The following is a 22,104-nucleotide window of genomic DNA, read 5'->3' as shown; positions in this document are numbered from 1 at the left end:
TGTTATAAAATTTAAAAATTATTTTCCAGTCAATTTTATGTCTTTCTTTTGATTCACGTTGCTTCGCTGTGTAAATATAAAGTTGCCTAAGATGCATTCGTTTTATTCTTTAATCTGGTATTAAAGCATTATGAGCTGGGCAATTAGTGTACATAATTTACAGACGAACCGAAATATATTGGTGTTGAATAACGAGACCATCATATTTTATGCAAAAGATGTGAATCTTCTTGATGTGAAAGATGTGAAGCTTCTGAACGGCTGATTTAAATTTTCCCAATATAAACTACAATAAATTCATATTAAAAATTAATATGTCAAAGAAAATGAATTTGTCTTGATACGGCCAGGCCGTACTAACACAGCACTAAAAAGAAACGGAATTTTTTAACACGTTTTTAACCGAGCACGCTTCTGTGGTTGTAACGATACTTTTCCACCAAATGTTTATTTGAAGCAAGTTCGCTCTCTCTATCTATCTTCCATTTCTCTCTTTTTATCTCCTTCTTTCTCTCTGCGAGAAATTCATATTGCTGTTTACCAATTATATGTTAGATCTATTAAATTTTCATGTATTTCAGCTACTATAACTTAGTAGTTGTAAGCTGTATATTTCACAATATTAATTTAGTCGTTGATAAGAACGACGATAGCATCCTTTACAGTACAGCACTAACAATACAAGCACGATAAAACTAATGTGTTTCATCAAATATTTAAGAAACGAATAGTTCTAAACTAAACAAACGAAATATGTTTTACCATACATTGCAAACTCTACAGCATCTCTGTATTTTTCATTTTACAGTTACTGTTTTCGATATTTGTTTGCTATATGTTTGCAATAAGTTTTGAAAAAATGAACCTTATTTTTAACATGATTAACTATTCATCTCGGTATTACTCAATACTTTTTATCACTAATCCTTCATTTGTTCATATTTTATATTTCTTTCTATGATCCATATCCTATAAGTTCAGTAAACCACCTAGAATTGTAATCTATTTTCAGTTTCGTTCATTACACCTTACCTACAAATCATTTCTTCTACCACTCATCGGCTACCTTCCAAAGCTGTAGTAAGCACATCGATGTGCAAATTTATTCGACCGAATGTCAGAGCTGTCAGCGAAAGGAACACCATCAGGAAACGTGCTGCTGCGTAACCATTGACAGAACTAACAATAATAATAGTAGCAAAATATGCTGTCGTCTAAGTAACAACTATATTCTTCTTCTGAATTCCCGATTCTCCACGAGCCATGAGCAGTGCAATGGTTCCAGTCCCGGGTTTCCCTGAAAAGAACGTGTTCTCATGTGTGTGGTTCTCTCTTTCCTCTACAAGGTATGGCTAGTGCCATAATGCTGCTGCTGCTGCTGCTGCTGACAATCATAAGCGGTACAGAGTCGGAGAGCTACAGTACACGCCACGCATCCATTGCTATTTTCCCACTTTTGCCAGCCTCGGCTACTAGAATCCTTATGTTGATTGTCACAGTGAGAGTTCGTAGAGAGGCCAGATTATAAGATTGGATACGGCACATTCGTCCACCGTAAATACCATATTCTATTTGCTCCTCGGGGTCCCATTCCTTTGCTTTTACCAACCGTGCGCCCCACTCTCATTGCCTCTCGGCCGTCTGTATTAGCTTTACTCACATACTGGTTGGTGTGTTTCTGTTAGTGCTTCTGCTTCTGATGCTGCTGTACACAACGACTTCTTTCTACCGGCAACTAGCAGGACCGAAACGGACATTTTCAGCGAGCGTTGGACGAAACCAAACAAAAAAAAACAACAACGATGGAGGAAAAACACCAATCCATCTTTCGCTGTCATGTCACCTTCATATTCAAAATGCGTACATATTCATGTTGCTGTTAAGGTTGGTTCCTATTTTCTGTCCGTCCCTTCTTCTCTGGGCTTCCTTTCTACGGAACCAACGGCAGCAGATCGGCTTTGGCTCTATCCCAATCTGTCACTCGTATCCCGTATCCACTCGATCCACTGCCTAACCGTGTGTGAGTGTTCGGCTAGTTGCAATATTTCGCACGTTCACATGTTCACTGCTCACGAACACTTCCAATTCAGCTCATCGCTGCCTTATGCTGCCAACTTTATTCCGGTACTATTCCAACATGGACCGTTTTCTTGCAGCAGATAACAACAACGTGGGACTGGTTGTTGGATTCATCTCCCTGCTAAACCTCCCCAAATGAAATCCGACGAATAATGATGTTTTTTTTTTGTTTCTTCTGTTATTACATAAAAACCGTTTCCGCTCGTCACGTGAATCGTACCGTGTGTTCTGTTTACTATTCGTTTCACCAAGACCAAATTGCAACAAACACACAGGATCAATGTTCTACAGCAATAAGCATATTAAATAAATGCACACATAAAATTACTCACACATCTGTTTTCGAGATCAATTACGAGATCTTTTCTATTTATTTCCATTCTCGATCCTGATCATCACTACACCGGTTGGATTGTTGTGGTAGAATCAAGTGAACTATACTTGTGAAACGCGCTGCTTCCGATAACACCAATTATCTTTCTTCATTTTAATTGCTACTTCTGATCACAATCGTTGATGCAGTTGCCTGGAAGAATAACGGAAAATGTTCGCATTTTCACGATTGCATCCGTCTTATCGGCCTTATCCGTCAAGGTACATTCGCAAAATATTTTCACACAAAAGCCCATTTCCATGTGCATCGAAATGTTAGTAGCTCAATCTATCATGCTGGGCGTATGGTCATGATGCAATGAGATAACTAACGGAAGGTATATGCAACAGACACAGAACTTAACTATGCTGATGAATGCAACGGTGGTGGTGGTTCAACGGTATTTCTTTTCAGTTAATTTTCTGCAAAACAACAAAGTAAATACTGTGATGGTTAGTGCACCACTCGTAAAAACGGCCTGTGTGTCATTCAACCTGTATCTGTATCTTTCAGTGCATTTTTTCTCTTGAACTAGACGGTACAATCTTAATGGAATTACAACTTTCAAAGCAAGTGAAAATAATTTGACATTTTCTTAAGGATTTAAAACATCATTAAGTTTAATTTTTTAAACATATTTAATGATCACATAATGATCTTAGTACGACATATGCAGTACGTTTGTAAATTTGAATAGCACTAGAAAACAATCCTGTTGTAGATAATTAGCAAACATGGTTCATCTGTTTCTAACCCAAAATTTGGCAGCTACTAAACACAAATGCATCCTTCTGGTCAGATAGTTAAATCGGTAAGAAGCATCTCAATGAAATGCATGATTTGAGTTTAAAGCGCTTTTGAACTGAGCATTTCTTAGGCAGAACTGACCTTTCATGGTAAATTCTGAACACACAAACCGCTTACTTTTTAATGCTTTTTAAGCTGTCTAACAAAAAGATTCTAATAGATTATATATTTTACATGTTTTACTGCTATATTGCTAACTTTTCTCATTCATTCATACCAGTTTGGATTCGTGAAGGATTCTCAAGCGATGTTATTAATACACCTTTAGTAGACGTAATTATCAAGGTCAATGGTGTCTTTTCCTTTATAACTATAAGAAGGTTTAAGGGGTCCTTTTGGAAAAAGTATAGCATAAATATTAAAATAGCAAACGATAGAAGCAAACGGTTTGAACGGCAGTTTGCCAATTGCATCCAAAGCATCCACCACAATGCTGGTGGACTTGCACTAAGCGCTTGCGCATTTCGTTCCTGCTGATTCTAAAACGACCGTATACGCGCTCTGTCCACATTGTGCGCATAGTGCATTCATCCCCAGCGTATGGGAAAAAGTGGGAGGAGCGAAGCGTAGTGTAGGCCGGTTTATGGATAAAAAAGGGGCAGAGCGGCAGAAGAAAGGGACCATCCGATGACCCGCGTTCATTCGTGAACACAATTCACTACACACTGAACAAAATTGGCACCGTAGCTTGAATTTCGTGGTCAATTTGAAATTAGAACTTGATGGCAATAGATTACCTTTCCACGGGGCATACAGTTTACGGTGAATAATTAAGCGATAAGCCGCATAATCTCAGTTTTCGAGCAAAGTATGGATTAAAACGACTGGTCTTTTGCCACCAACAACGATTTCTGCTAACTTTCAAACGGATTAAATCGGTGTTGTGTACACGGTGTGCGTTCGTTTGTGCTTCTTCTAACCGCGGTGCAGTGAGCGTGATGATGAGTTGAAATAAAGTTCCTTACAGGGCAAATTGTTTGTGTGGTTTGTGTCGTGCTAAGAGAGCGCAAGTTGTGTTGTGGTGTGAAATATGGTTTGAATTGTAAGGCGTGCAAGCAAAACAAAAAAAAAATAAGCAGTTTAAAGTTTCGAAAAGTTAACCGCCAATATGATAGACATAAGTATGTACGGAAATCATTCATCGCACACCAGTGGTTTTCAGAACAGTGATCTTGGGGCTGGAGGGTACCCTTACTTTACAGCGGGTCACCATCATCATCACCATTATCATCAACACCAAAGGCAACCCAATGTCCAACCGCATCAGCACACCAACGCTGCTAATGTGGGCAATACGACACCTGTGAACAATGCCACCAGTAACACCGCAGTGACCTCCAACAGCAGCACCAGCAACAGTTCTAATCCGCCCACGGCCAATGTCCATCAGACTTCCACCTATGCTCACACATCTCACCTATACAGTCCGTCCGCGATCGAATACGGCATCACTACCTCTAGCTCTCCGACGACCGATTTATACTTTGAAGGCGATAGTCAGGGCGCTATTTATTACGGCCCGGGACAACCGACCCCGACGGCACCGTTTCCGGAAAATCGTATCATTAGCGCGGATAATGGTTTAAGCTACACTAACCTAGATTATGCGATGTATCACCAAACGCAGGATTGCGCCGATCCTAATTATTTGGCGCATCATCACGATTCCAAATTGCATCTCCATCGCTATGGAGCCTTTGCTGGAGCTATAGCGGACGATGCTGCTACGGTTGCCGGTGATCACAATCACCATAACCATCTTCACCAACATCCGCATATGTCGCATCCGCACAACCCCACCTCGCCTAGTGGTGTGAACGGTGGTGGTGGTGGTGGTGGTGGTACCGGTTGGGGGCAATTATACGCCGACACGATTGCCCAGCCGCATCAACATCTCCAACAGTCCCACAGCCAGCACTCGGTAGCACAGTGCAGCCCGAATGTTGCTACATCCGCAACAATGATTGACTCGCCGCAGGTACTGCTAAACGCGAGTACATCCGACGATGGTGACAGTAATGGTGCTGTAGGTAACAATTTTTCCCACCATCACCACCACCAGCAGCAGCAGCAGCACCATCATCATCATCACCCTCATCCTCATCATCATCACCATCATCATGCTGCAGCAATGCAGCAGAATATGCATACTCAACAGCAGCAACAGCATCCGGCGAATCAGCAATCGCAACAGCATCAGCAGCTGCAACAGCAACAACACGCTCACCAGCAACAAAACCAACAGAACGCACCCACTTACAAGTGGATGCAAGTTAAACGAAACGTGCCAAAGCCTCCAAGTAAGTACCATTCCCGTCAAGACCCTTTACATTGTTAGTGTTAGATAGAGTCGACAGCATATATCCGGATTACCGGAAAACCCCGGTTTGGTAGTTTACGTCCCACTGAGCACTTGCCCCCCCAACAACCGCCTCTGGCGTGAAGCACCGTAAAGCGATACAACTTCCCCCAGGGACTTTGAATCCCAGTGGATTAGCCTCCTTCATTTTAGGGGTGTGCTTTTTTGTGTTTTGGGCTGGTTTTGTTTTGGTTTTTATATTTCCAATCGAACAATCACGTACATCAACCAGAAAGCTCTCCGATGCCCACCGGTACAAATATCAAAACACACCTTTTTTCTTGTTTTTTGTTTTGCTTTCCTGTGTCTCTCTGGGTTCAGTGTCTTTATCAGGCGCTGCCCAGAAATCCTTCACGTCCCCGTATATATGGGACCGCGTGACGAACTATAAAAATATAACAAACCGAACCGAAGCCAAAGCCATAAATTACAGCCCCGTGAAAAAACATCAATGCCGCGGTAGAACGGCAGCCATATGATAAAAGAGAGCCATAATTCAAAACTTTCCATAAACATCTTACCTTCGCGCGGGGCGCGCGATTGTTATCGTTTGCATGTTGATAATGCACAGGAACCCAGTTGTAAAGTGAGCAAACGCACAACAAACATAAAATGTGATTTTCAGCTGACGTCACACATTACCATTGATCTGCACTAAAGTGTCATTTTCCTTTTTGGGACCGCTGATGACGTTTTCCTGATAAGGTTTGCTCCTGGTACGCTGCGAAAGATTAAACTATCCAGAAGTGTTAAAGCTTACATATAGGAATGTGGGGCTATCAGGGGGGGCCAGACCGAAAAAACTGTGCTACATTGTTTCTAACCGTTCTAACCGAAAACCGAAACACTTCGACAGGACACGAATCATAACTTGTTTGAAGAAAAGAAAAAAAATCATTCCAATCATTTCTTCATAATGCACACACAAACATTAAAACCAACACCTGGACCGCATACTGTCTTAAAGAAAGACGCATAATGAGTACGGCTGTGTTAATTAAAAACTCCCTATAGCTGGAAAGGTGAACAAACTCCACTAACTTTCAGCGCCAGCGCCAACACTCCTAAAGCACTTGGTTTCTGTTCTTGGTACAAACGTGATCCTGAATTTAACAGCCTTTTTTCCCCCCGTACACACGGTGCGTGACTTGGGTCGTTCCCATTTGAATGAAATTGCCATTATCGTCCAGCACAGTAAGTGGACCCCAATGTGGAAACGTGTCGAGGACAGAAGTCTTTTACTTCGATGCCCGTCAAGGTCACTGACGAAAAATGTTTTCTAGGGTCTGGTTGGTTGGTTGTTGGCTGAAAACCGAAAGTGAATTTAACTGGCATACAACAACAACAACAACAACCATCAGAGTCCGTTCTCATTTTCGGTAACATTCTTGGGGTATAAATGAAATAAATCCTTCCAGAACAAGCCACATGTACAAAATCGCCCACGATCGATATTATAACGACGGTCAAGCTGGCTGTGCTGACCATAAGCACAGGCTCGCGGGTTCCAGCGCGGGTCTCAATTTACTTTCAATTGGGCACACACTGTCCACTGTCAAAAATGTCACCAACCGCGCGGCGCACTTGCCAACAAGCGCTCACCCAATTGGTAGCGGACAGCAAAAACGTGAGGCAGCAATTTGAATGTCATTGAAAATAAAAACAAATATTAATTTCATATTTTGTCCCCACACTAGCTTCTTCTTGTTGTTCGCTTTTATCCCGCGATAGAGTTTGCACGGGTTTTGTTTTACGATACTCCAGAAAAATACACATGTCTGGAAGTGCGAGAAACGTTGTTTCACTATAGATATCCAAGGTATCCAGCCTGCAAGCATTCGTAACTCATCAATACCAATCAATGGTCGTAAGGACACCAACACTTGCGTGAAAGCAGCGTTCACAATTCGAACAGAATGAAAAACCACACCAACGATTTTGGGTTGATTTCGAATTCGATCTTCTTTCGGCATACCTCCCCTCAACCCTCGGTTAGTTCTACGATTGAGAGTAACATGATATTGTAATACCGAAATGATTGTAGGTGCCAAACTGGAAACCGTCTATTCAAAAGCAGGAAAGCAGGTTTCGATGTATTGACGACTTGTTTGAGTTTTCAATTGAATTTTTCCAAATGCATTGACCTAACTACGGTAAGGATCGGCAAACACATCGGCAGGCATTACTTTGCCACCAATCTGTGGCATGTCCTTTCGTTCGTCTAGTCGCCAACACTTTACCAAACAGTCGGGGACCAACGTATAAATAGAAGATTTTATCACGGCAACATAATTATAATATTTTCACATCAAGTGACACGCAACGAATCGGTGACACCTCGCCCCCACCGGCTGGGCAACAAACGCGAAGCGATTTTTTTTGTTGGGGTTTTTTTATAGTTTCACAATTGTTTCACCCTCCGCAAAAGACGTGTTGTAAAGTAGTTGACCGTGCTGACGGTGCGGTAGCGATTGCGGGTTCCTCAATATTCGGCCAGGTGAGTTGATCCATAAAATAATTAGGAGCAATGGTGGTGAATTTTTGGCTTTTGTTTCATTTTCCATACCAGCCGTACCACTACTCCTTCAATGCAGTTATCAACCAAATCTGAATTACATTCCGTTTTCGTTTCTGTGCGTCTGGTTCGTCACTATCGAAGAACGGTGTAAAGTGCTAAGAACTAAGTGAAAAAGCGAATGCATGAAAGGTGAACCCGTGGCGATGGATATTCCCATCACATGACGTCGCGTCTGAAGAACCGTTTGAGGTTTTGTCGTACATAAAAACCTTTTCTTCATTTTTAGGGAGTTTCGTGTTTTCCCTAAATTTTTGACCAACAACTGCGGCGAACCGTGCCAACCTATGGCCGAAATGAGCTAGCTTACCAAGAAAATAATGCAAGGAATGCGTGTTATGCTGTTTTTCATCTTTATAATGTTCTTGACCCTTGCCTACTAGCATGGTGGAACAAGTTTAGTGGTTTGTGCCGAAGCCACTACGAATATTGCTAATATTGTTAGGGCATTCAAATCGAAAATATAACATTTTTTATAACAAAATTACTCCCGATCGTAGCTCTTTCGCTTGCGTACTACAACCATGGCATGCCGATCACATTCTGATCGTCGAAATGTATTTATCCCATGTAGGTATCAAGTTTGTAACTAATGTTGATATCGCAATCAACATTTTCAAATACCAATACAAACAAACAACGGTTGCTTTTGGGTGTAGCTTAGTTTCACTTTCATTATACCTATAATTAATGATCTATCACTAAACTACAACGCGTCACTGACACAGGAAATCTATTTATCTAATCGGCTGACCAAACAAGTTTGCTTCCTTTGGTTTGAGTCATTTCATCGGACGCAAGAATTCCACCGAAACTAGGCGTCATGTGGTTTGCTTTTTGCAATTTTCGCCTTACCATGAATGCTAAAAGCAAAAAACTTGATTAGCAAGAATAAATGGATGAATGTATGCTGTTGCAGAAGTCACTTTCACAATCAACCAAAGCAATGGTAAATAATTCAACAACTGTGAGTAAAGCTTCAGTAATCCTTTAAAAACAATAACCATAAGTCGAAAGTTTTACTATGAGTGTTCACTAAAACAAATTAATAAAAAACCATGTTTACAATTTTGAGTAAATCTTAAATGTTTCTTGAAAATAAACGCAAATGAATAATGTCAAGACATAAAACATGCAAAAAATATATTATTTAGTTCACCTATGTTTGCTGCTTATTTTTCATATAACTAACTAACTAGCTGTAAGTGTAAGTAAACTTCAACAAAATTCTTCCTCATTGCTTAATAATGAGGAAGATCTTTTTTTATATGAAGTTCACGAAGAATAGACCATCCGGATAGTATGAAGGACCATCAATATTTCTCGTTGATAAACCGCTAATATTCAAACATGGAAACGTGTTGTACCAAAGTTCATCTGGCGTTCTCTGTGGAATTTGAAATACAGAACGAACCCAAAGCCCGAACCACTCTTCTCCGCTACAACAACCACAAGGAGTATGGCAACACAACGGGAAGCGAACATATAAAATATTTTCCAAAAACCCAAATACCAAACCATTCTGTTGAATGGTGTCTAGCCGTATCATCATAATTTGGTGTTACTTAAGATCTGTATGAAAAGTGCTGGTCCGTGTTGCCTGTCATATGGCGAATTAATGTATTTGATCAAATGGACCATGGACACACTGACACTACAGTGCAGCTCGTAGCCACAGTAGAGCAACATTCTGTTGTTGTTATCGGGTTACAAAATGGTTTTCTAAAATTTGAATTAAACTGTTGGGTACTATTTAAAAGTTCAATTTTACCAAACACTTTTAGTTTGTGTAAAGTGAAGTTAGATAACTATTTTAATATGTTGTTCTGCTATGTTCCACTAATGCAAGTATTTTTTATTTTATTTATTTATATTTAATTATTACTGCTTTTACCCGTATTGCATAATGCAAGTATTTCTTAAATAATGTTCTTAAAAGAATGGGATCCCATGTTCCAATAATTACAATAGCCTTCCTACATAACAGAGACAGAATGGATTCAATATTTACATGACAAACTTTTGTTTATTTCACAACCTTTTTCCGCCCATCGCTGCAAACCCTCACAGACGTATCATTTGCGGGTAAACGTTTCATTGGCAAGAAGACGAAAAATTTCACTGCGGCCACAGAGGCACGGTAACTCTACACCGCGCACGGTGTTATATTTTTTTCCCCGATAGCTTGATGGTCATATGACATAGTTTTATGAGCTCCGGGCACTAGTGCACGGCGTTAAAATGCCGTCACCAGCGCGTTTTCTCGATGATGCCGAAGAAAATCTTACGATCGCGCATCACGTAACCAGAAACGCTATAGAATGGCTTGAGCAAAGTTCATTCCCCTCACACCGCTGTCGTGTACAAGTACAGGGGACACGCGACACGAACGAGTTTATTGTTTATCATAGATCGTCATTCAATATCACTGCCCCCTCCGACATCAAGCAAGTCAAGTGACGCGGTTACGCGAAACCCTCGGCCTCTGTGGCTAGGCAATTTTGCGAATGCTTCGGTGGACCACAGACGATCTCAGGACGCGCGTATCCTAAAATCGATTGCCGCAATCCTTTCCGATGGATGCCGTGCACACATTTTCTTCTAGTATGCCCCCATCAATAGAACTGGCTGTTGTTCCCATCCTTGACACTCTTTACCAGCTACTGCTTTTGTGGTCCCGTGTACATAGATTTAGCCGGTTGCATGGTCGAGAAGGCTATTGATTACTGTTCAAATAAAGAAACGCTTTTACAGTCCGTTACTCAACGAACCGACGCGCGTATTGTTTGCGCATGCTGTACATATACTGTAGCTAAACTTTTCTTTTTCCCCTTGATACGAGATGAACCATTTTTCGTCCCCATCCTTCGTCCGTACTTTTGCGCAACCGAAAACGCCTCGATGATACACTGAAAAAGCAGGGCCACAAACGCGTTTCAGCGCAACCAATCCACGTACATTGTGAGGCCTGCTCAAGTGATGGATATCGAAATGGGCAAAAGTTAAACCTCTATGTTTGAACTGAGTAAGCTGTAAAATTCTTCCCTCCTCCCCTTAACTGCCACTCCCTAGCCCCTAGCCCATCCATGCAAAACTTCCTTCCCGCTTTCTCGCCCAAAACCATAACGCCCCGTTTCCGTGGGAGTAATCCACCGTAAACAGTTCGACTTCGACATAATCCTGACTTTCGCCAGACATCCTTATTGTGTAGCATAATCTATTAATTAAGCCTGTCAGTTACCGCACTTGGGTCGCCGCGGGATGGTTGGTTGGATCGCGGCACTACTGTCTGACTGTCGGCTGATAAATTAGCGCTTGTTTTCAAACTTCAACAAGTTCACACCTCCATCCACTGACCCTTTTTAGGCGTTTAGCTTTTGTTTACCTACTGGATTGGCCAAAAGTTGTCCTTCGGTCGAGTCGCGTCGGGCTTTTTTTTTTTTTCAACAAGCGGAAAGTGTTTGCATACGGGCACGATGCCGGCCAAAGTTACTAGCGGGGAAAGCCATTTTCCTATCTGATATGTTACACCATACACATCAGATTGTATTTGCTCACACTCTTCCACCGAGTTGTTTGCTCACTTGTACGTGTAAAACATCATTAGGGTTCTAGTTTTCTTCGCAAGATCATTCAGATTAGATTTTGTCAGGATGTGTAAATGTTACGCGAACCCCATAATGCAGATATTCGCAAGTCGTGAACGTTGCTCTAGACACATACATGCTCGATCATTTCAACCAGTCAGTCTATGATTACGAAGTTTCGTTACCGTTATCGTTACCTATTATGAAATGGCTTAGCATCTTCAGTGAAAAATCAGTGATAAGCCCCAATGAAATCGAAACGATTAACTCAACGCCTGTACCGTTTGCTCTATGCGTCCATTCTTCACTGCAGCACTTTCAAAAGCCCACTCAATGCGTTCCTACCCAACCACAAACCCACAACCCACCCCAGTCGTGTTTTTCAGGATTGTTGCTTCTTTTTAATTCCACACGTATCTAATACATTTTGTACGATCACTTTTCGGACGCCCGATATGGGGCTATCGTGCTATGGAAGGAGAACAAAAAAAAGCCAACTCAACTGACACGAGCGTTGAGAAACAGTCCATCCTGAAGGAAACAGTAGCTGCGTAGCTTATCAATGAGTAAATGTTTATCGCAACAACTGCAGCAGCACCACACACATGGCCAGCAGCAGTTTGTAGTAGGGTTTTGGGGAAGAAGGGTTAAGGCTTGCTATTAAAAAAATAAAAAAAAATAAAAACACACATCAGATTCTCGTAATCGCAAACCTGGTACCTACGGGTGCTGCGGGTACAGCACGAGAGTTACAGCACCGCGTCACCCCATGCAGTAGGACATAATAAAGTGTACCAAATATTTGATTTGCTTCCGATAGATAAACACAATGCGCTAGAGGCTAGACTCTAGAGCACTGACAACAAAAATCCTACAAATGTTCAGGTTTGCGTTCTTCTAGCCCCTGGTATTTGTTCTGATAGTGAACTCCAAACGCGACTGTAAGTAGAGTATCGATGTTTCGTGTATCGGATTGACATCGTGTCAAGATAACGCACGTGAAGCTTCCTGTGCGCGTTGTTTGGTATAATCGATCGTGTATGGTGCCTAGCATTCAGCAAAACGCTCCTCAATCTCCAACTCAAGCGCGGGCAAGCACGATAAAATTGTATCGCAAAGCCATGCTTAGTCCGCAGCTACATTCAAGTACTCGCGCAAACGCTTTTAGATAAACTGGAAAATAATCACTCATGGGATATCGATGCGTTTGTAGATAATTTTCAACACTAATTAGATGAACTGATTCTTTAGAAATTAGGTGGGGAACTACCCTATGTGGCAAATGTTGTATGTATGTTTCTCAAAGCGTCTGTTTCATTTTTTTTATTTCCAGTTCCTAATCTTACCTCATGACTTAAAAATAGTAAAACAATCCTGCTATATACGTCAGCCGGACGAACTATGCTGAATATATGAAAAATTGTTTTAAAATGAATGTATTGTTGCTCTTTCCTTTCTTCAACAGTGACCAAGCCTGTACAATTAGCAACTTCACCGGAATATCATATTCCTGCCCATGTGCTCGATCCACTACGAGTTCCTAACCATACGACTGTTGGTATGTATTTGAAGGCATGCTGAAACGTTAATCCGAAATGCATGTTCAAACTTCGATCAAATAGCACTCATTCTCATTCCCAACCCTTTCCGTTTCTTCAAAAACCCACGGTATGGCTATATTTTACGTTAACCTTTATCCTTTCCGGTAGCTCCCAGTACTGTTTCACCGCATCAGACTAGTTTTTTGATGAACAATAACAGTACAGGCCGCACGAATTTCACCAACAAGCAGTTAACGGAGCTGGAAAAGGAATTTCACTTCAACAAATATCTGACGCGGGCAAGACGAATAGAAATTGCAAATGCTTTACATCTGAACGAAACACAAGTAAGATCATTGGTTGTATACTGTGGCATGGCCTTTTTTTTATTCCACTATCATTCTAATCGACATACCTTACCACTATCGCTTTTATCGTGTCGTTTAGGTGAAAATCTGGTTCCAGAACCGACGGATGAAGCAAAAGAAGCGCGTAAAGGAAGGTCTGGTGCCGCCGGAAGTACAGAGCCAATCTCCTAAACACTCCTCTTCCATGATTAACACCAACGATTCCTCATCGGCCAGCTCGACGACAGCATCGACTACGGCGGTGGCAACTGCTTCCGGTACCTCCAACACTTCAACCTTAAATGAAAGCAATGAAAACAGTCGTGAATCCACTACTATTTAGAACAACAACCAATTCCAAAACATAAACAGCCTCTCTTTTTCCTTTCTATTGCATATAGATAATCTTAACACTATACAGGCTACGGGAGAAATCCATTTCATCGGTTTTAACACTTTTCGTTGATTAGAACGTTATTCACATACGAGATGAGCAAAGTCTGTCAATTTGAAATGATCAACCACGATCAATCACTTTCACACTAAACTTGCCCTATCTGTGTTCGATCCGTTTACATTCTTATCACTATCGAAAAGCGATTCTTTCTTCAGCACCGAGCTCGAAGAGGTGCGTTGTATTTGTTTTTTTCTTTAAGGATCACATTATTTTACCACTGTTCGATTCGCATTCTGGCAAGTATATCAACTACGAGGTATTGTGAACATTAATAGAGTACAATATAATTGCATTGTTTTGTTCCGTATACCGTATGCTAGTCTTTTGAAACATAAGATTCTTAAGTAACTAAAAAACGTTTACTCGATTTATCTACATATTCCTTTCACCTGAGAATGAAAGGGAAGGTGGGAGATATATAGCGGAAGGCAGGCAAAACAAACGAAAAAAGGATAGCTCAAACGATTCCAATGTTCCTCTTTGCTAGATATTAAAACGAACCAAATGTTTCCTATTTGATAATAGACTTATTAAAGCGAACCCCATGCACATGCATCTGTAACCATCGAAAAGGTAGTAAACTAGCGTAATTTACCAAGTACGTTTTTGTCCTATGAATGCTATTTCCAAAGTTGGCGCGCAGATGCATTTCGATAAGAGCGGAAACACTTTCACAATGTTTCATTTTTTGCAGCAGTCTAGCAATGCATTTGTTAATGTATAAACTGAAAATTATAAATTTATAAAATTGTTCATATTCAGTTTTTTTGCACTGGTTACATGGATAATGTTAAACATACGGAAACACAACTTATGTGAAATCACTAGACGACGCCTAGTTTAAGAAAATTCCTATCGAATACAAAGATACATTTTAAGATAATCAAACCCCTTTGAATATAAAATATATTTTAGTAAAATTCAAACCAACAGCTAGTTTTTGTTTTCCTGTTATATCACACATCATTCGTCAGCCTCCAGGGGGTCGGGTGTTCCGGGTAAATAAGTAAGGTAACAACTCACACTATTAATGCAATTTCAATCGAATTAATATGTAATTTGTTGTTAGAAACAGATTTATAGACATCCTAGCTTATCGTAAGGATAAGGAGAACTATCTTTTATTTTTATTTCATGGAGTAAATTTCCATATAGAGACTAACGAGACTTTCGGCGTGGACCATCCTCTAGGTCCTATAACTTTTTTACTGGTTAAATCACTCGTAGAGTTACCGCTTTTGAGACGGCATCAAAGGCATCAAGCACAGACAAGTTCAAATCTTCACCGAAACGTCGGTTTTCTTTCGATACGGATTGCTGCAAAGGGATCGTTGCTGAAACCAGACAGAATGTTTCGTACAATCCCTGCAAAGCTATCACAGCTTCGGCGATTTGAACACATCTAGGCCACGATACTGTCCACGGTCACTTCAGTACCGACTGCGGAAATCGGTAAGGCATGGGCAAGCAAACGAAATGTGTTCTAGTATTTACCTGATTGTATGTACAGTCAGGACAGTGTACTTCTTGGATTAGTTTCTGCTTCTCGAGATGACCAGCTTCTCGCGATGACAGCTGCAGCGTCTTTCCTGTCCTGTCACTTGAATTTTAGCGCAGATATCCCTAAACCATTCTGCAAGCGTGATGTATGTATAAGCTAAAAGAATTTCAACAGCTTCGTAACTGTTTATATGCATTTCAAATTTATCATAATCTTCGAAGCGAATGTCCTTGCCTATCGTAATTATATCTATAATGGTCGTATTTTCCAACATACTTTCTTACATCAAACTCCCGATCAATCGCACTCCTCGTTAAATGGATTTTCCTGGTCTTTCTGATAGACACATCACGGCAGCATTCTATTATAATTTTAAATCTCATCTCCTCTATCCATGTGAATGGCCTTAAAATACCTTTAAGGATTGGCTCGTTCGGTATCATGCTGAAGACGACACCAGCCCACCAGGCACTTGGTGAATCGGTTGGCCTCGGTTGATGGGGTTACTCACCGCCACATCCGATCTTGCCTACAACACGAAATACAAAAATATTACGATGAAATTCCTGCACTTATTTGAATCTTTCTTTGTGACACTTACGATACGTGCCAAAATATCCCTTCAGTGAGACACTAAACTTGGTTGAAATTATTGTAGGTCTCCGAGACCCCTCATCGTACTCGTGCTTTGTAGTTCACCATCTCTACAGCTCCTGCGTTTCGCTTTCGCTTGTAGACCGGAGGAGGTAACTGCTTGATACGTTTCAATTCAATGAATTTGACACATCTGCTATTTTGTATTGGTTAAATGTACTAGAACTGTAGTCCTTCCGCCGCTCAGCGTAACTCACGAAGGCCATTTACTTCGCTTACTTGTCTAGGCGAGTTCCAGGCGCTTCTCTTTCACATATCTCATGGTAGGCTCATGAGGCTCTTGTTGGCTATGATAGGCTCTTGTTACATTAATTGTTGACGATCTTGTAAATAGTTTGCATATTTTTTCGCCTCGTCCCATTACTCCTGACCAAAACCAAATTCAGAGAGCATTTACTTCACCATCTTCACGACATACCTGTTCTTCCAGTGAACTTTCCCGTTCTTCAGAGGTGGATACATAACTATCATTTTCTGGATCACTCCAATTTCACCTCGTCAAATCTCCGATACTCGATCCGGAATAGCTTTCTTTGCCATCTGCACAACATTTCAATCTGCCATATCGAAAAAAACACCCATTTGTTGGAGTCGACCTGTAACTCTCTCTGTACTCTGTGTATTCACTAAAATCGTACAACATCGTCTTCCTATCTCCGGCGTAGCCACTTCCATGGGATCCCCGAGGTGAGAGTAGATCATGTATCGAATTGCATACGACTTGCTCAAGCCCTCTTTCCGTATCAATAGCCAGCTCTTCTTCATCTTGCTTCTTCACTTGTAGATCAAATTCAAGTTCTTTTCAGACAATTGCACGTCTTTCATCAAACATTGCAATTGAATTCTTTCCATTCTTGTAGGCGACGTCTATACCATTGAAAAAATACAAAAAAATATTCGTTCAATTAGACGAGCTCGTTCAGCTCCTAATTCCCTCATTTGAGCCGATTATACAGCTCCGTCAAATGCTTAGAAAGATTAGTGTCTTTTACCGGGGCTGTGCCCCGATCAACACGGCTAATCGGCATTCCACTGTACATTTATACCGTTCATATTTATCACTACCTTTCCAAAGGGATTTCATTACGAAACAAGCTGTGATATCGGTGTTAGAAGTCACTACTAATCGATAATTACACGTACTTATTAGGCTCAACATCATTCATTTATACTATCATTTATTTGGAAATTGAAATAAACGTTCCACACCAAAATAATGTACGTACACAGTGCATATAGCTTGTTTATCAATCTGATGAAATTAAAAATATTAAAAAATATATTCTCTTAAATAATTCTTGGTCGCTGTAACTAATTTCATTCCATGGTTTATTGTTTTGTTCTTGTCCACAAGATTTCCTCTGACGACAACGTGTTCGAGCTGATTCTTGAAGGATAGTGTAAAGCTCAGCAGAACGCTCATTAGTAGTTGATTTTCTGGTGGCATTAATCTGAGACACTTCCGAACATTCCGTAATAGACTAAAGTGTATTCAATGTTTCAAACTTCGACGAATAACCAACGAAAACTCTTTATGAGGACATGAACTAGATATGTTCAGCTGACGGCGAACATTTCACAGTTCATACTGCCTAAAACTAGTACGATGATCAACTGGTCAGTATATTTTGAGAGGCCTAAGATTCCTGAGCGATGAACAAACGGATAATCAAAACATCGATTTCATTGCTAATTAATCCAGCCATGAATAGGTTTTGAGGAGTCGAACGACTTATTGCCAGTGACTGTAATGAGACCCCGTTAGCAAACCGCATAGCCTTGTATACCGAAACTATACATTTACTACACTAACTCTAGATTTTGGTAGGGGCACCAAACAATGCACTGTAAGCGCAATAATCTTATCCCAACGAGATGTTGCCAGAAAATTGCAACATACAGTACATTATTACAATACACATCTCTCAGGTTTATCAAATCAAGCGTGAACACAGAAGTTCCACGAAATTTCGCGAGTTCAAAAAATCACCTTTCCAATTTCGCTCCGACGCTGTATGCAAGTACAACGCACAGTGGGATTTTATTGCATACACCTGTACCAGCACACGAATATGTAATTCACACTGTCAAAAAAGCACACCATGTTATCCATGCACCTTGGTCGTTGAAATGAATTGACAGCCGAAATAAACAAAAAAAAAAAAATACACAAAAAGATGAAACAAAAAATTGTGCGTGTGTTTCCTGTGCACTTGTAATTTGTTTCCTAAATTATATATCCTTGTTTGTCGTTCCACATAATACAATAATTCGTTCTCCAAATGGGGTAAACAGTGAGTGTTTATCAGACACATCTGTATATCGGTGCAAGCTTATCGATTTTTAAACCGTACAAATTGTGCACTGATAATTGATCATCTCTCGCGAGACATAGGCGTCGTACTACGGCTCGAAAATGGTGCATTTCTGCAAACTGTGCCAGCTGCTGCACAAAAACATGGACTTTATCCAGTGTGATGATTCCAATGTTTGGCTGCTAGAAACAGTGTTTTCGGTTAAGGTATGAGCGAAAACATTGAGCGAAAGGTGTGGGTGTGCGGTTCACATGCTTTATTGTGTATTTTTAGATAACGCCGCTCGATGGACGAGTCGAACCAATCTGCCGGAAATGCATTCGCAAGTACAACAAAGTTATGAAGGATCTCAAAAAATCCAACGGAGGTTTCCCGGTTTCGCGTCAAACGTTCATCGAACATAACAAACTTCACAATGGAGATGCGGAGTCACTGTTTCAGTTCTCCAATACCGATCAGCCGGCATCGCTCTCGAGCTCACAAAGTCGATCGTTAGAACAACATCCATACCTGATGGATGATGAAAGTAAGGAACTTATGTTTACGGGACAGGTGTCGGATAAAACGAACGGAAGCCAAAATGGCATGACACTGAACCTTAGCGGCGAGGCAGCAACGGTCTATCGTATAACAATGGGCGATACACAGGAATCCTCTGATGAGGACAGTTCCGATGGGAAAAGCAGCATAGCCGATGAGGACGAGAGCTCCGAAGATTCTAGCGAGGACGACGAAGACGATGACGATGACTGTTGCAGCGATGACACGGATGATTCTAGCTCTAGCTGCAGCAGTACGAGCAGTACCGGCGAAAGTTCGTCCGAAACGGGGGCCAGTCTGCGGCTGGAAGATCACATCGACCGAGGTTCGGAGGAGTCTGCCGTTTTGTACAGCGCATACATGGACGCACCCATGATGCAAAATCTTCCCGAAGGCAGTCTGTTGCAGGGGGTTGGGGATGATGACGTTGTTGCCGAAGGGGTTCGAATCTTTCCAGACAAATCACTGATGAACGATGTGTTGGAACCGCTGCAGCTGGACGAACCGTTGGCGAAAATCGAAGAGAGTGCCGAATTAACAAAACAGTTACAGTGTGAGGAACATCACAAGCAACAGCTGCAAGAGCACGATCCACAGGCACAAGATCAGCAGCAGCAGCAGCAGCAGCAGCAGCAGCAGCAGCAGCAGCAACAGCAGCAGCAGCAGCAACAGCAGCAGCAAGACCAAGCACTACAGCAAGACGAACAACAGCAGCAACAAACACACGATGGATCAGGCGAAAGTGAAGAAGCTCCGAAAAAGTCACGAAAGCGCAAGAAACGAAACAATGGCTCGACGGTGCAAACGAAAAACTACGTGTGCCTCGTATGCCAAAAACGATTCTCGAAGGCAATCTATCTGAAGGTGCACACACGTACGCATACGGGAGAAAAACCGTACGCGTGCGACATTTGCTTCAAGAGCTTCACGCAGGCGTCTAGCTTGAACACGCATAAACGGCTGCATTTCAACGTAAAACCGTTTGTGTGTGAAATTTGCAACCAGCAATATACAAGTGCCGGAAACTATAAAGTACATCTGCGCACGCACACGCAGGAAAAACCGTACGCTTGCAGTTACTGTGACAAACGGTTTAGCCAACATTCGAGCAAGAAGATGCACGAACGTGTACACAGTCAGGAAAAGCCGTACCCTTGCCAGGTGTGTTTGAAAGCGTTCAGTAACGTGAGTAACCTCACGGTGCATATGCGCATCCATCAGGGTTTGAAGCCGTACAAGTGCGACAAATGCGATAAAAGTTTCGCCCAGTCGCAAACGCTCAAGACGCACTACATCTCAGCCCACACGGACGTACGGCCATTTCAGTGTGATCGTTGCCCGAAGTCGTACGCAACGCTGTCGAATTTAAACAATCACAAACATACGCACCTGGAGGAGAAACCGTTCGGTTGCGAGGAGTGCGGGAAGCGATTTACGCAGAAGTCTTCGCTTAAAACTCACGCCCTTTCGCACAACACCGAACGGCCCTTCCCTTGCGAGGAGTGCACGAAGTCGTTCAACACGCAGGCCATGTTGAATACGCACCGGAGAAATATGCACTGCACCGAGCGACCGTACGCATGCACCAAGTGCAATAAATCGTACGCACAGGAAACGAGACTCCGGCAGCACATGTTAAGCCACGCAGACGTGAAGCCTCATCCGTGTCAGGAATGCAGCAAAACGTTCACCACTGCTACCAATCTGCGCATACACCAGCGTGTCCATTCTGGTGAAAAGCCATACCCATGTCCAACATGTGGTAAATGTTTCTCGCAACGGTCATCGTTGCGAACACATGAAATACTGCATCTGCCACCGGAATTGCGACCGGATCCACCGGTAGCAGTCGACGTGGGACGTGGGCGAAAAAGGCGCAAGAAAAAGTTCGAATGCAGTCAGTGCGGGAAAGGTTTCACGATACGCGGCCGCTATCACAATCACATGAAACAGGTACACCAAAGAGATGTGCACGATGAGGAGGACATCGATGGTAAGTTTATGAGTGTGGATGCGTCCGACGATAGTGACCGAGGCGGTAAAGCCGTTACGTTTGAGGAGCATAGTGTAGCAGCAACTGGACGTAAGCAACATAATTTAACATCAGCCAACACCAGTATTTGCAATAATCGTTCAGGCAGGGATCCGGGCCAGCAACGGTCTGGCGATGAGGATGAGGAAGAGGAGGAAGAGGACGAGGATGGAACTCACGAAGATGATGAAGATTACGATGATGACGAAGAGATGGATGATGAGCATCGTGATAATGACGATGAAGACGAAGAAAATGATAATGAGGACGACATGGAAGAGGACGAGGAGGAGGAGGAGGAGGAGCAGGAAGAAGAGGATGACGAGCAGGAGCATTTGAACAATGCCGGCGTTCCGTTGCAGGAACAGCAGTTCCATTATGGGCAAATACTTTCCGAGCAAAACTAGTACGGCCAATTGCCTATTCCCAGTATCGCTAGTGTGGCGATCAGTTCGTCCAGCTGATGATATGCACTGATCGGCTTGTCGAATAGTTAGTGTGCTTTATGTTAGCCGAACAGGGACCCTGATCTCCTTAGTAATCCAAAAAAAAACAAGCTGTTCAATCATTCAAGTAACGTAACACAAGATCAAATACTCGTAAAGTGTAACCTTAGCTTAACTTCCGTGGCTGGCAGCAACAAAAGGAAGCCGATGCAATATGGTCTGATCATCATTGTTAGATCGTGATGTGCAATTTCTTTTATCTTCCGTTCCCTGATTTCCTTGGCCAAGCTTCGAAAAAGTGGCGTATATATGTGTTACGGGGCGTGTGCTACGTTTCGAAACAGCACAATCCCGGGAACGACGCTCGTGCGTTTGTATTTATTATGAACAGTTTTATTTTATATGAGATGATATTCTAGAAACATATACCCCAACTAAACAACGATGCACGTGTGGAAGTGATTGACGAGTGAAAGAAATGTCGGCATATA

The 22,104-nt window shown here is 41.9% G+C and overlaps 1 protein-coding gene across 1 annotated transcript; it reads left to right on the top strand.

Annotated features, from left to right (window-relative positions):
* The first annotated feature begins 3,737 nt into the window (after nt 1–3,737).
* LOC125774908 (uncharacterized) lies at nt 3,738–22,058 on the top strand. The gene is made up of 6 exons (XM_049445277.1): nt 3,738–5,559; nt 13,246–13,338; nt 13,490–13,668; nt 13,769–14,008; nt 18,676–18,801; nt 18,869–22,058. The coding sequence occupies exons 1-6, from the start codon at nt 4,368–4,370 to the stop codon at nt 21,572–21,574; spliced, it is 4,536 nt and encodes a 1,511-aa protein (XP_049301234.1). The 5' UTR covers nt 3,738–4,367; the 3' UTR covers nt 21,575–22,058.
* The last annotated feature ends 46 nt before the right edge of the window (nt 22,059–22,104 follow it).

Source organism: Anopheles funestus, chromosome 2RL, assembly GCF_943734845.2.
Source record: "Anopheles funestus chromosome 2RL, idAnoFuneDA-416_04, whole genome shotgun sequence".
In the NCBI taxonomy this organism is placed as follows: Eukaryota; Metazoa; Arthropoda; class Insecta; order Diptera; family Culicidae; genus Anopheles; species Anopheles funestus.
The sequence above is the reverse complement of the archived record's forward strand: the minus strand, read 5'-3'. Positions and strand labels throughout refer to the sequence as shown.

Excerpts from the sequence above, each read along its gene's own strand:
- LOC125774908 (XM_049445277.1), top strand. The coding sequence starts at position 4,368 with ATGATAGACATAAGTATGTACGGAAATCATTCATCGCACACCAGTGGT. Across the intron at positions 5,560-13,245 it reads AAACGTGCCAAAGCCTCCAA|TGACCAAGCCTGTACAATTA; the intron begins GTAAGTACCATT and ends TTTCTTCAACAG. Across the intron at positions 13,669-13,768 it reads TACATCTGAACGAAACACAA|GTGAAAATCTGGTTCCAGAA; the intron begins GTAAGATCATTG and ends CGTGTCGTTTAG.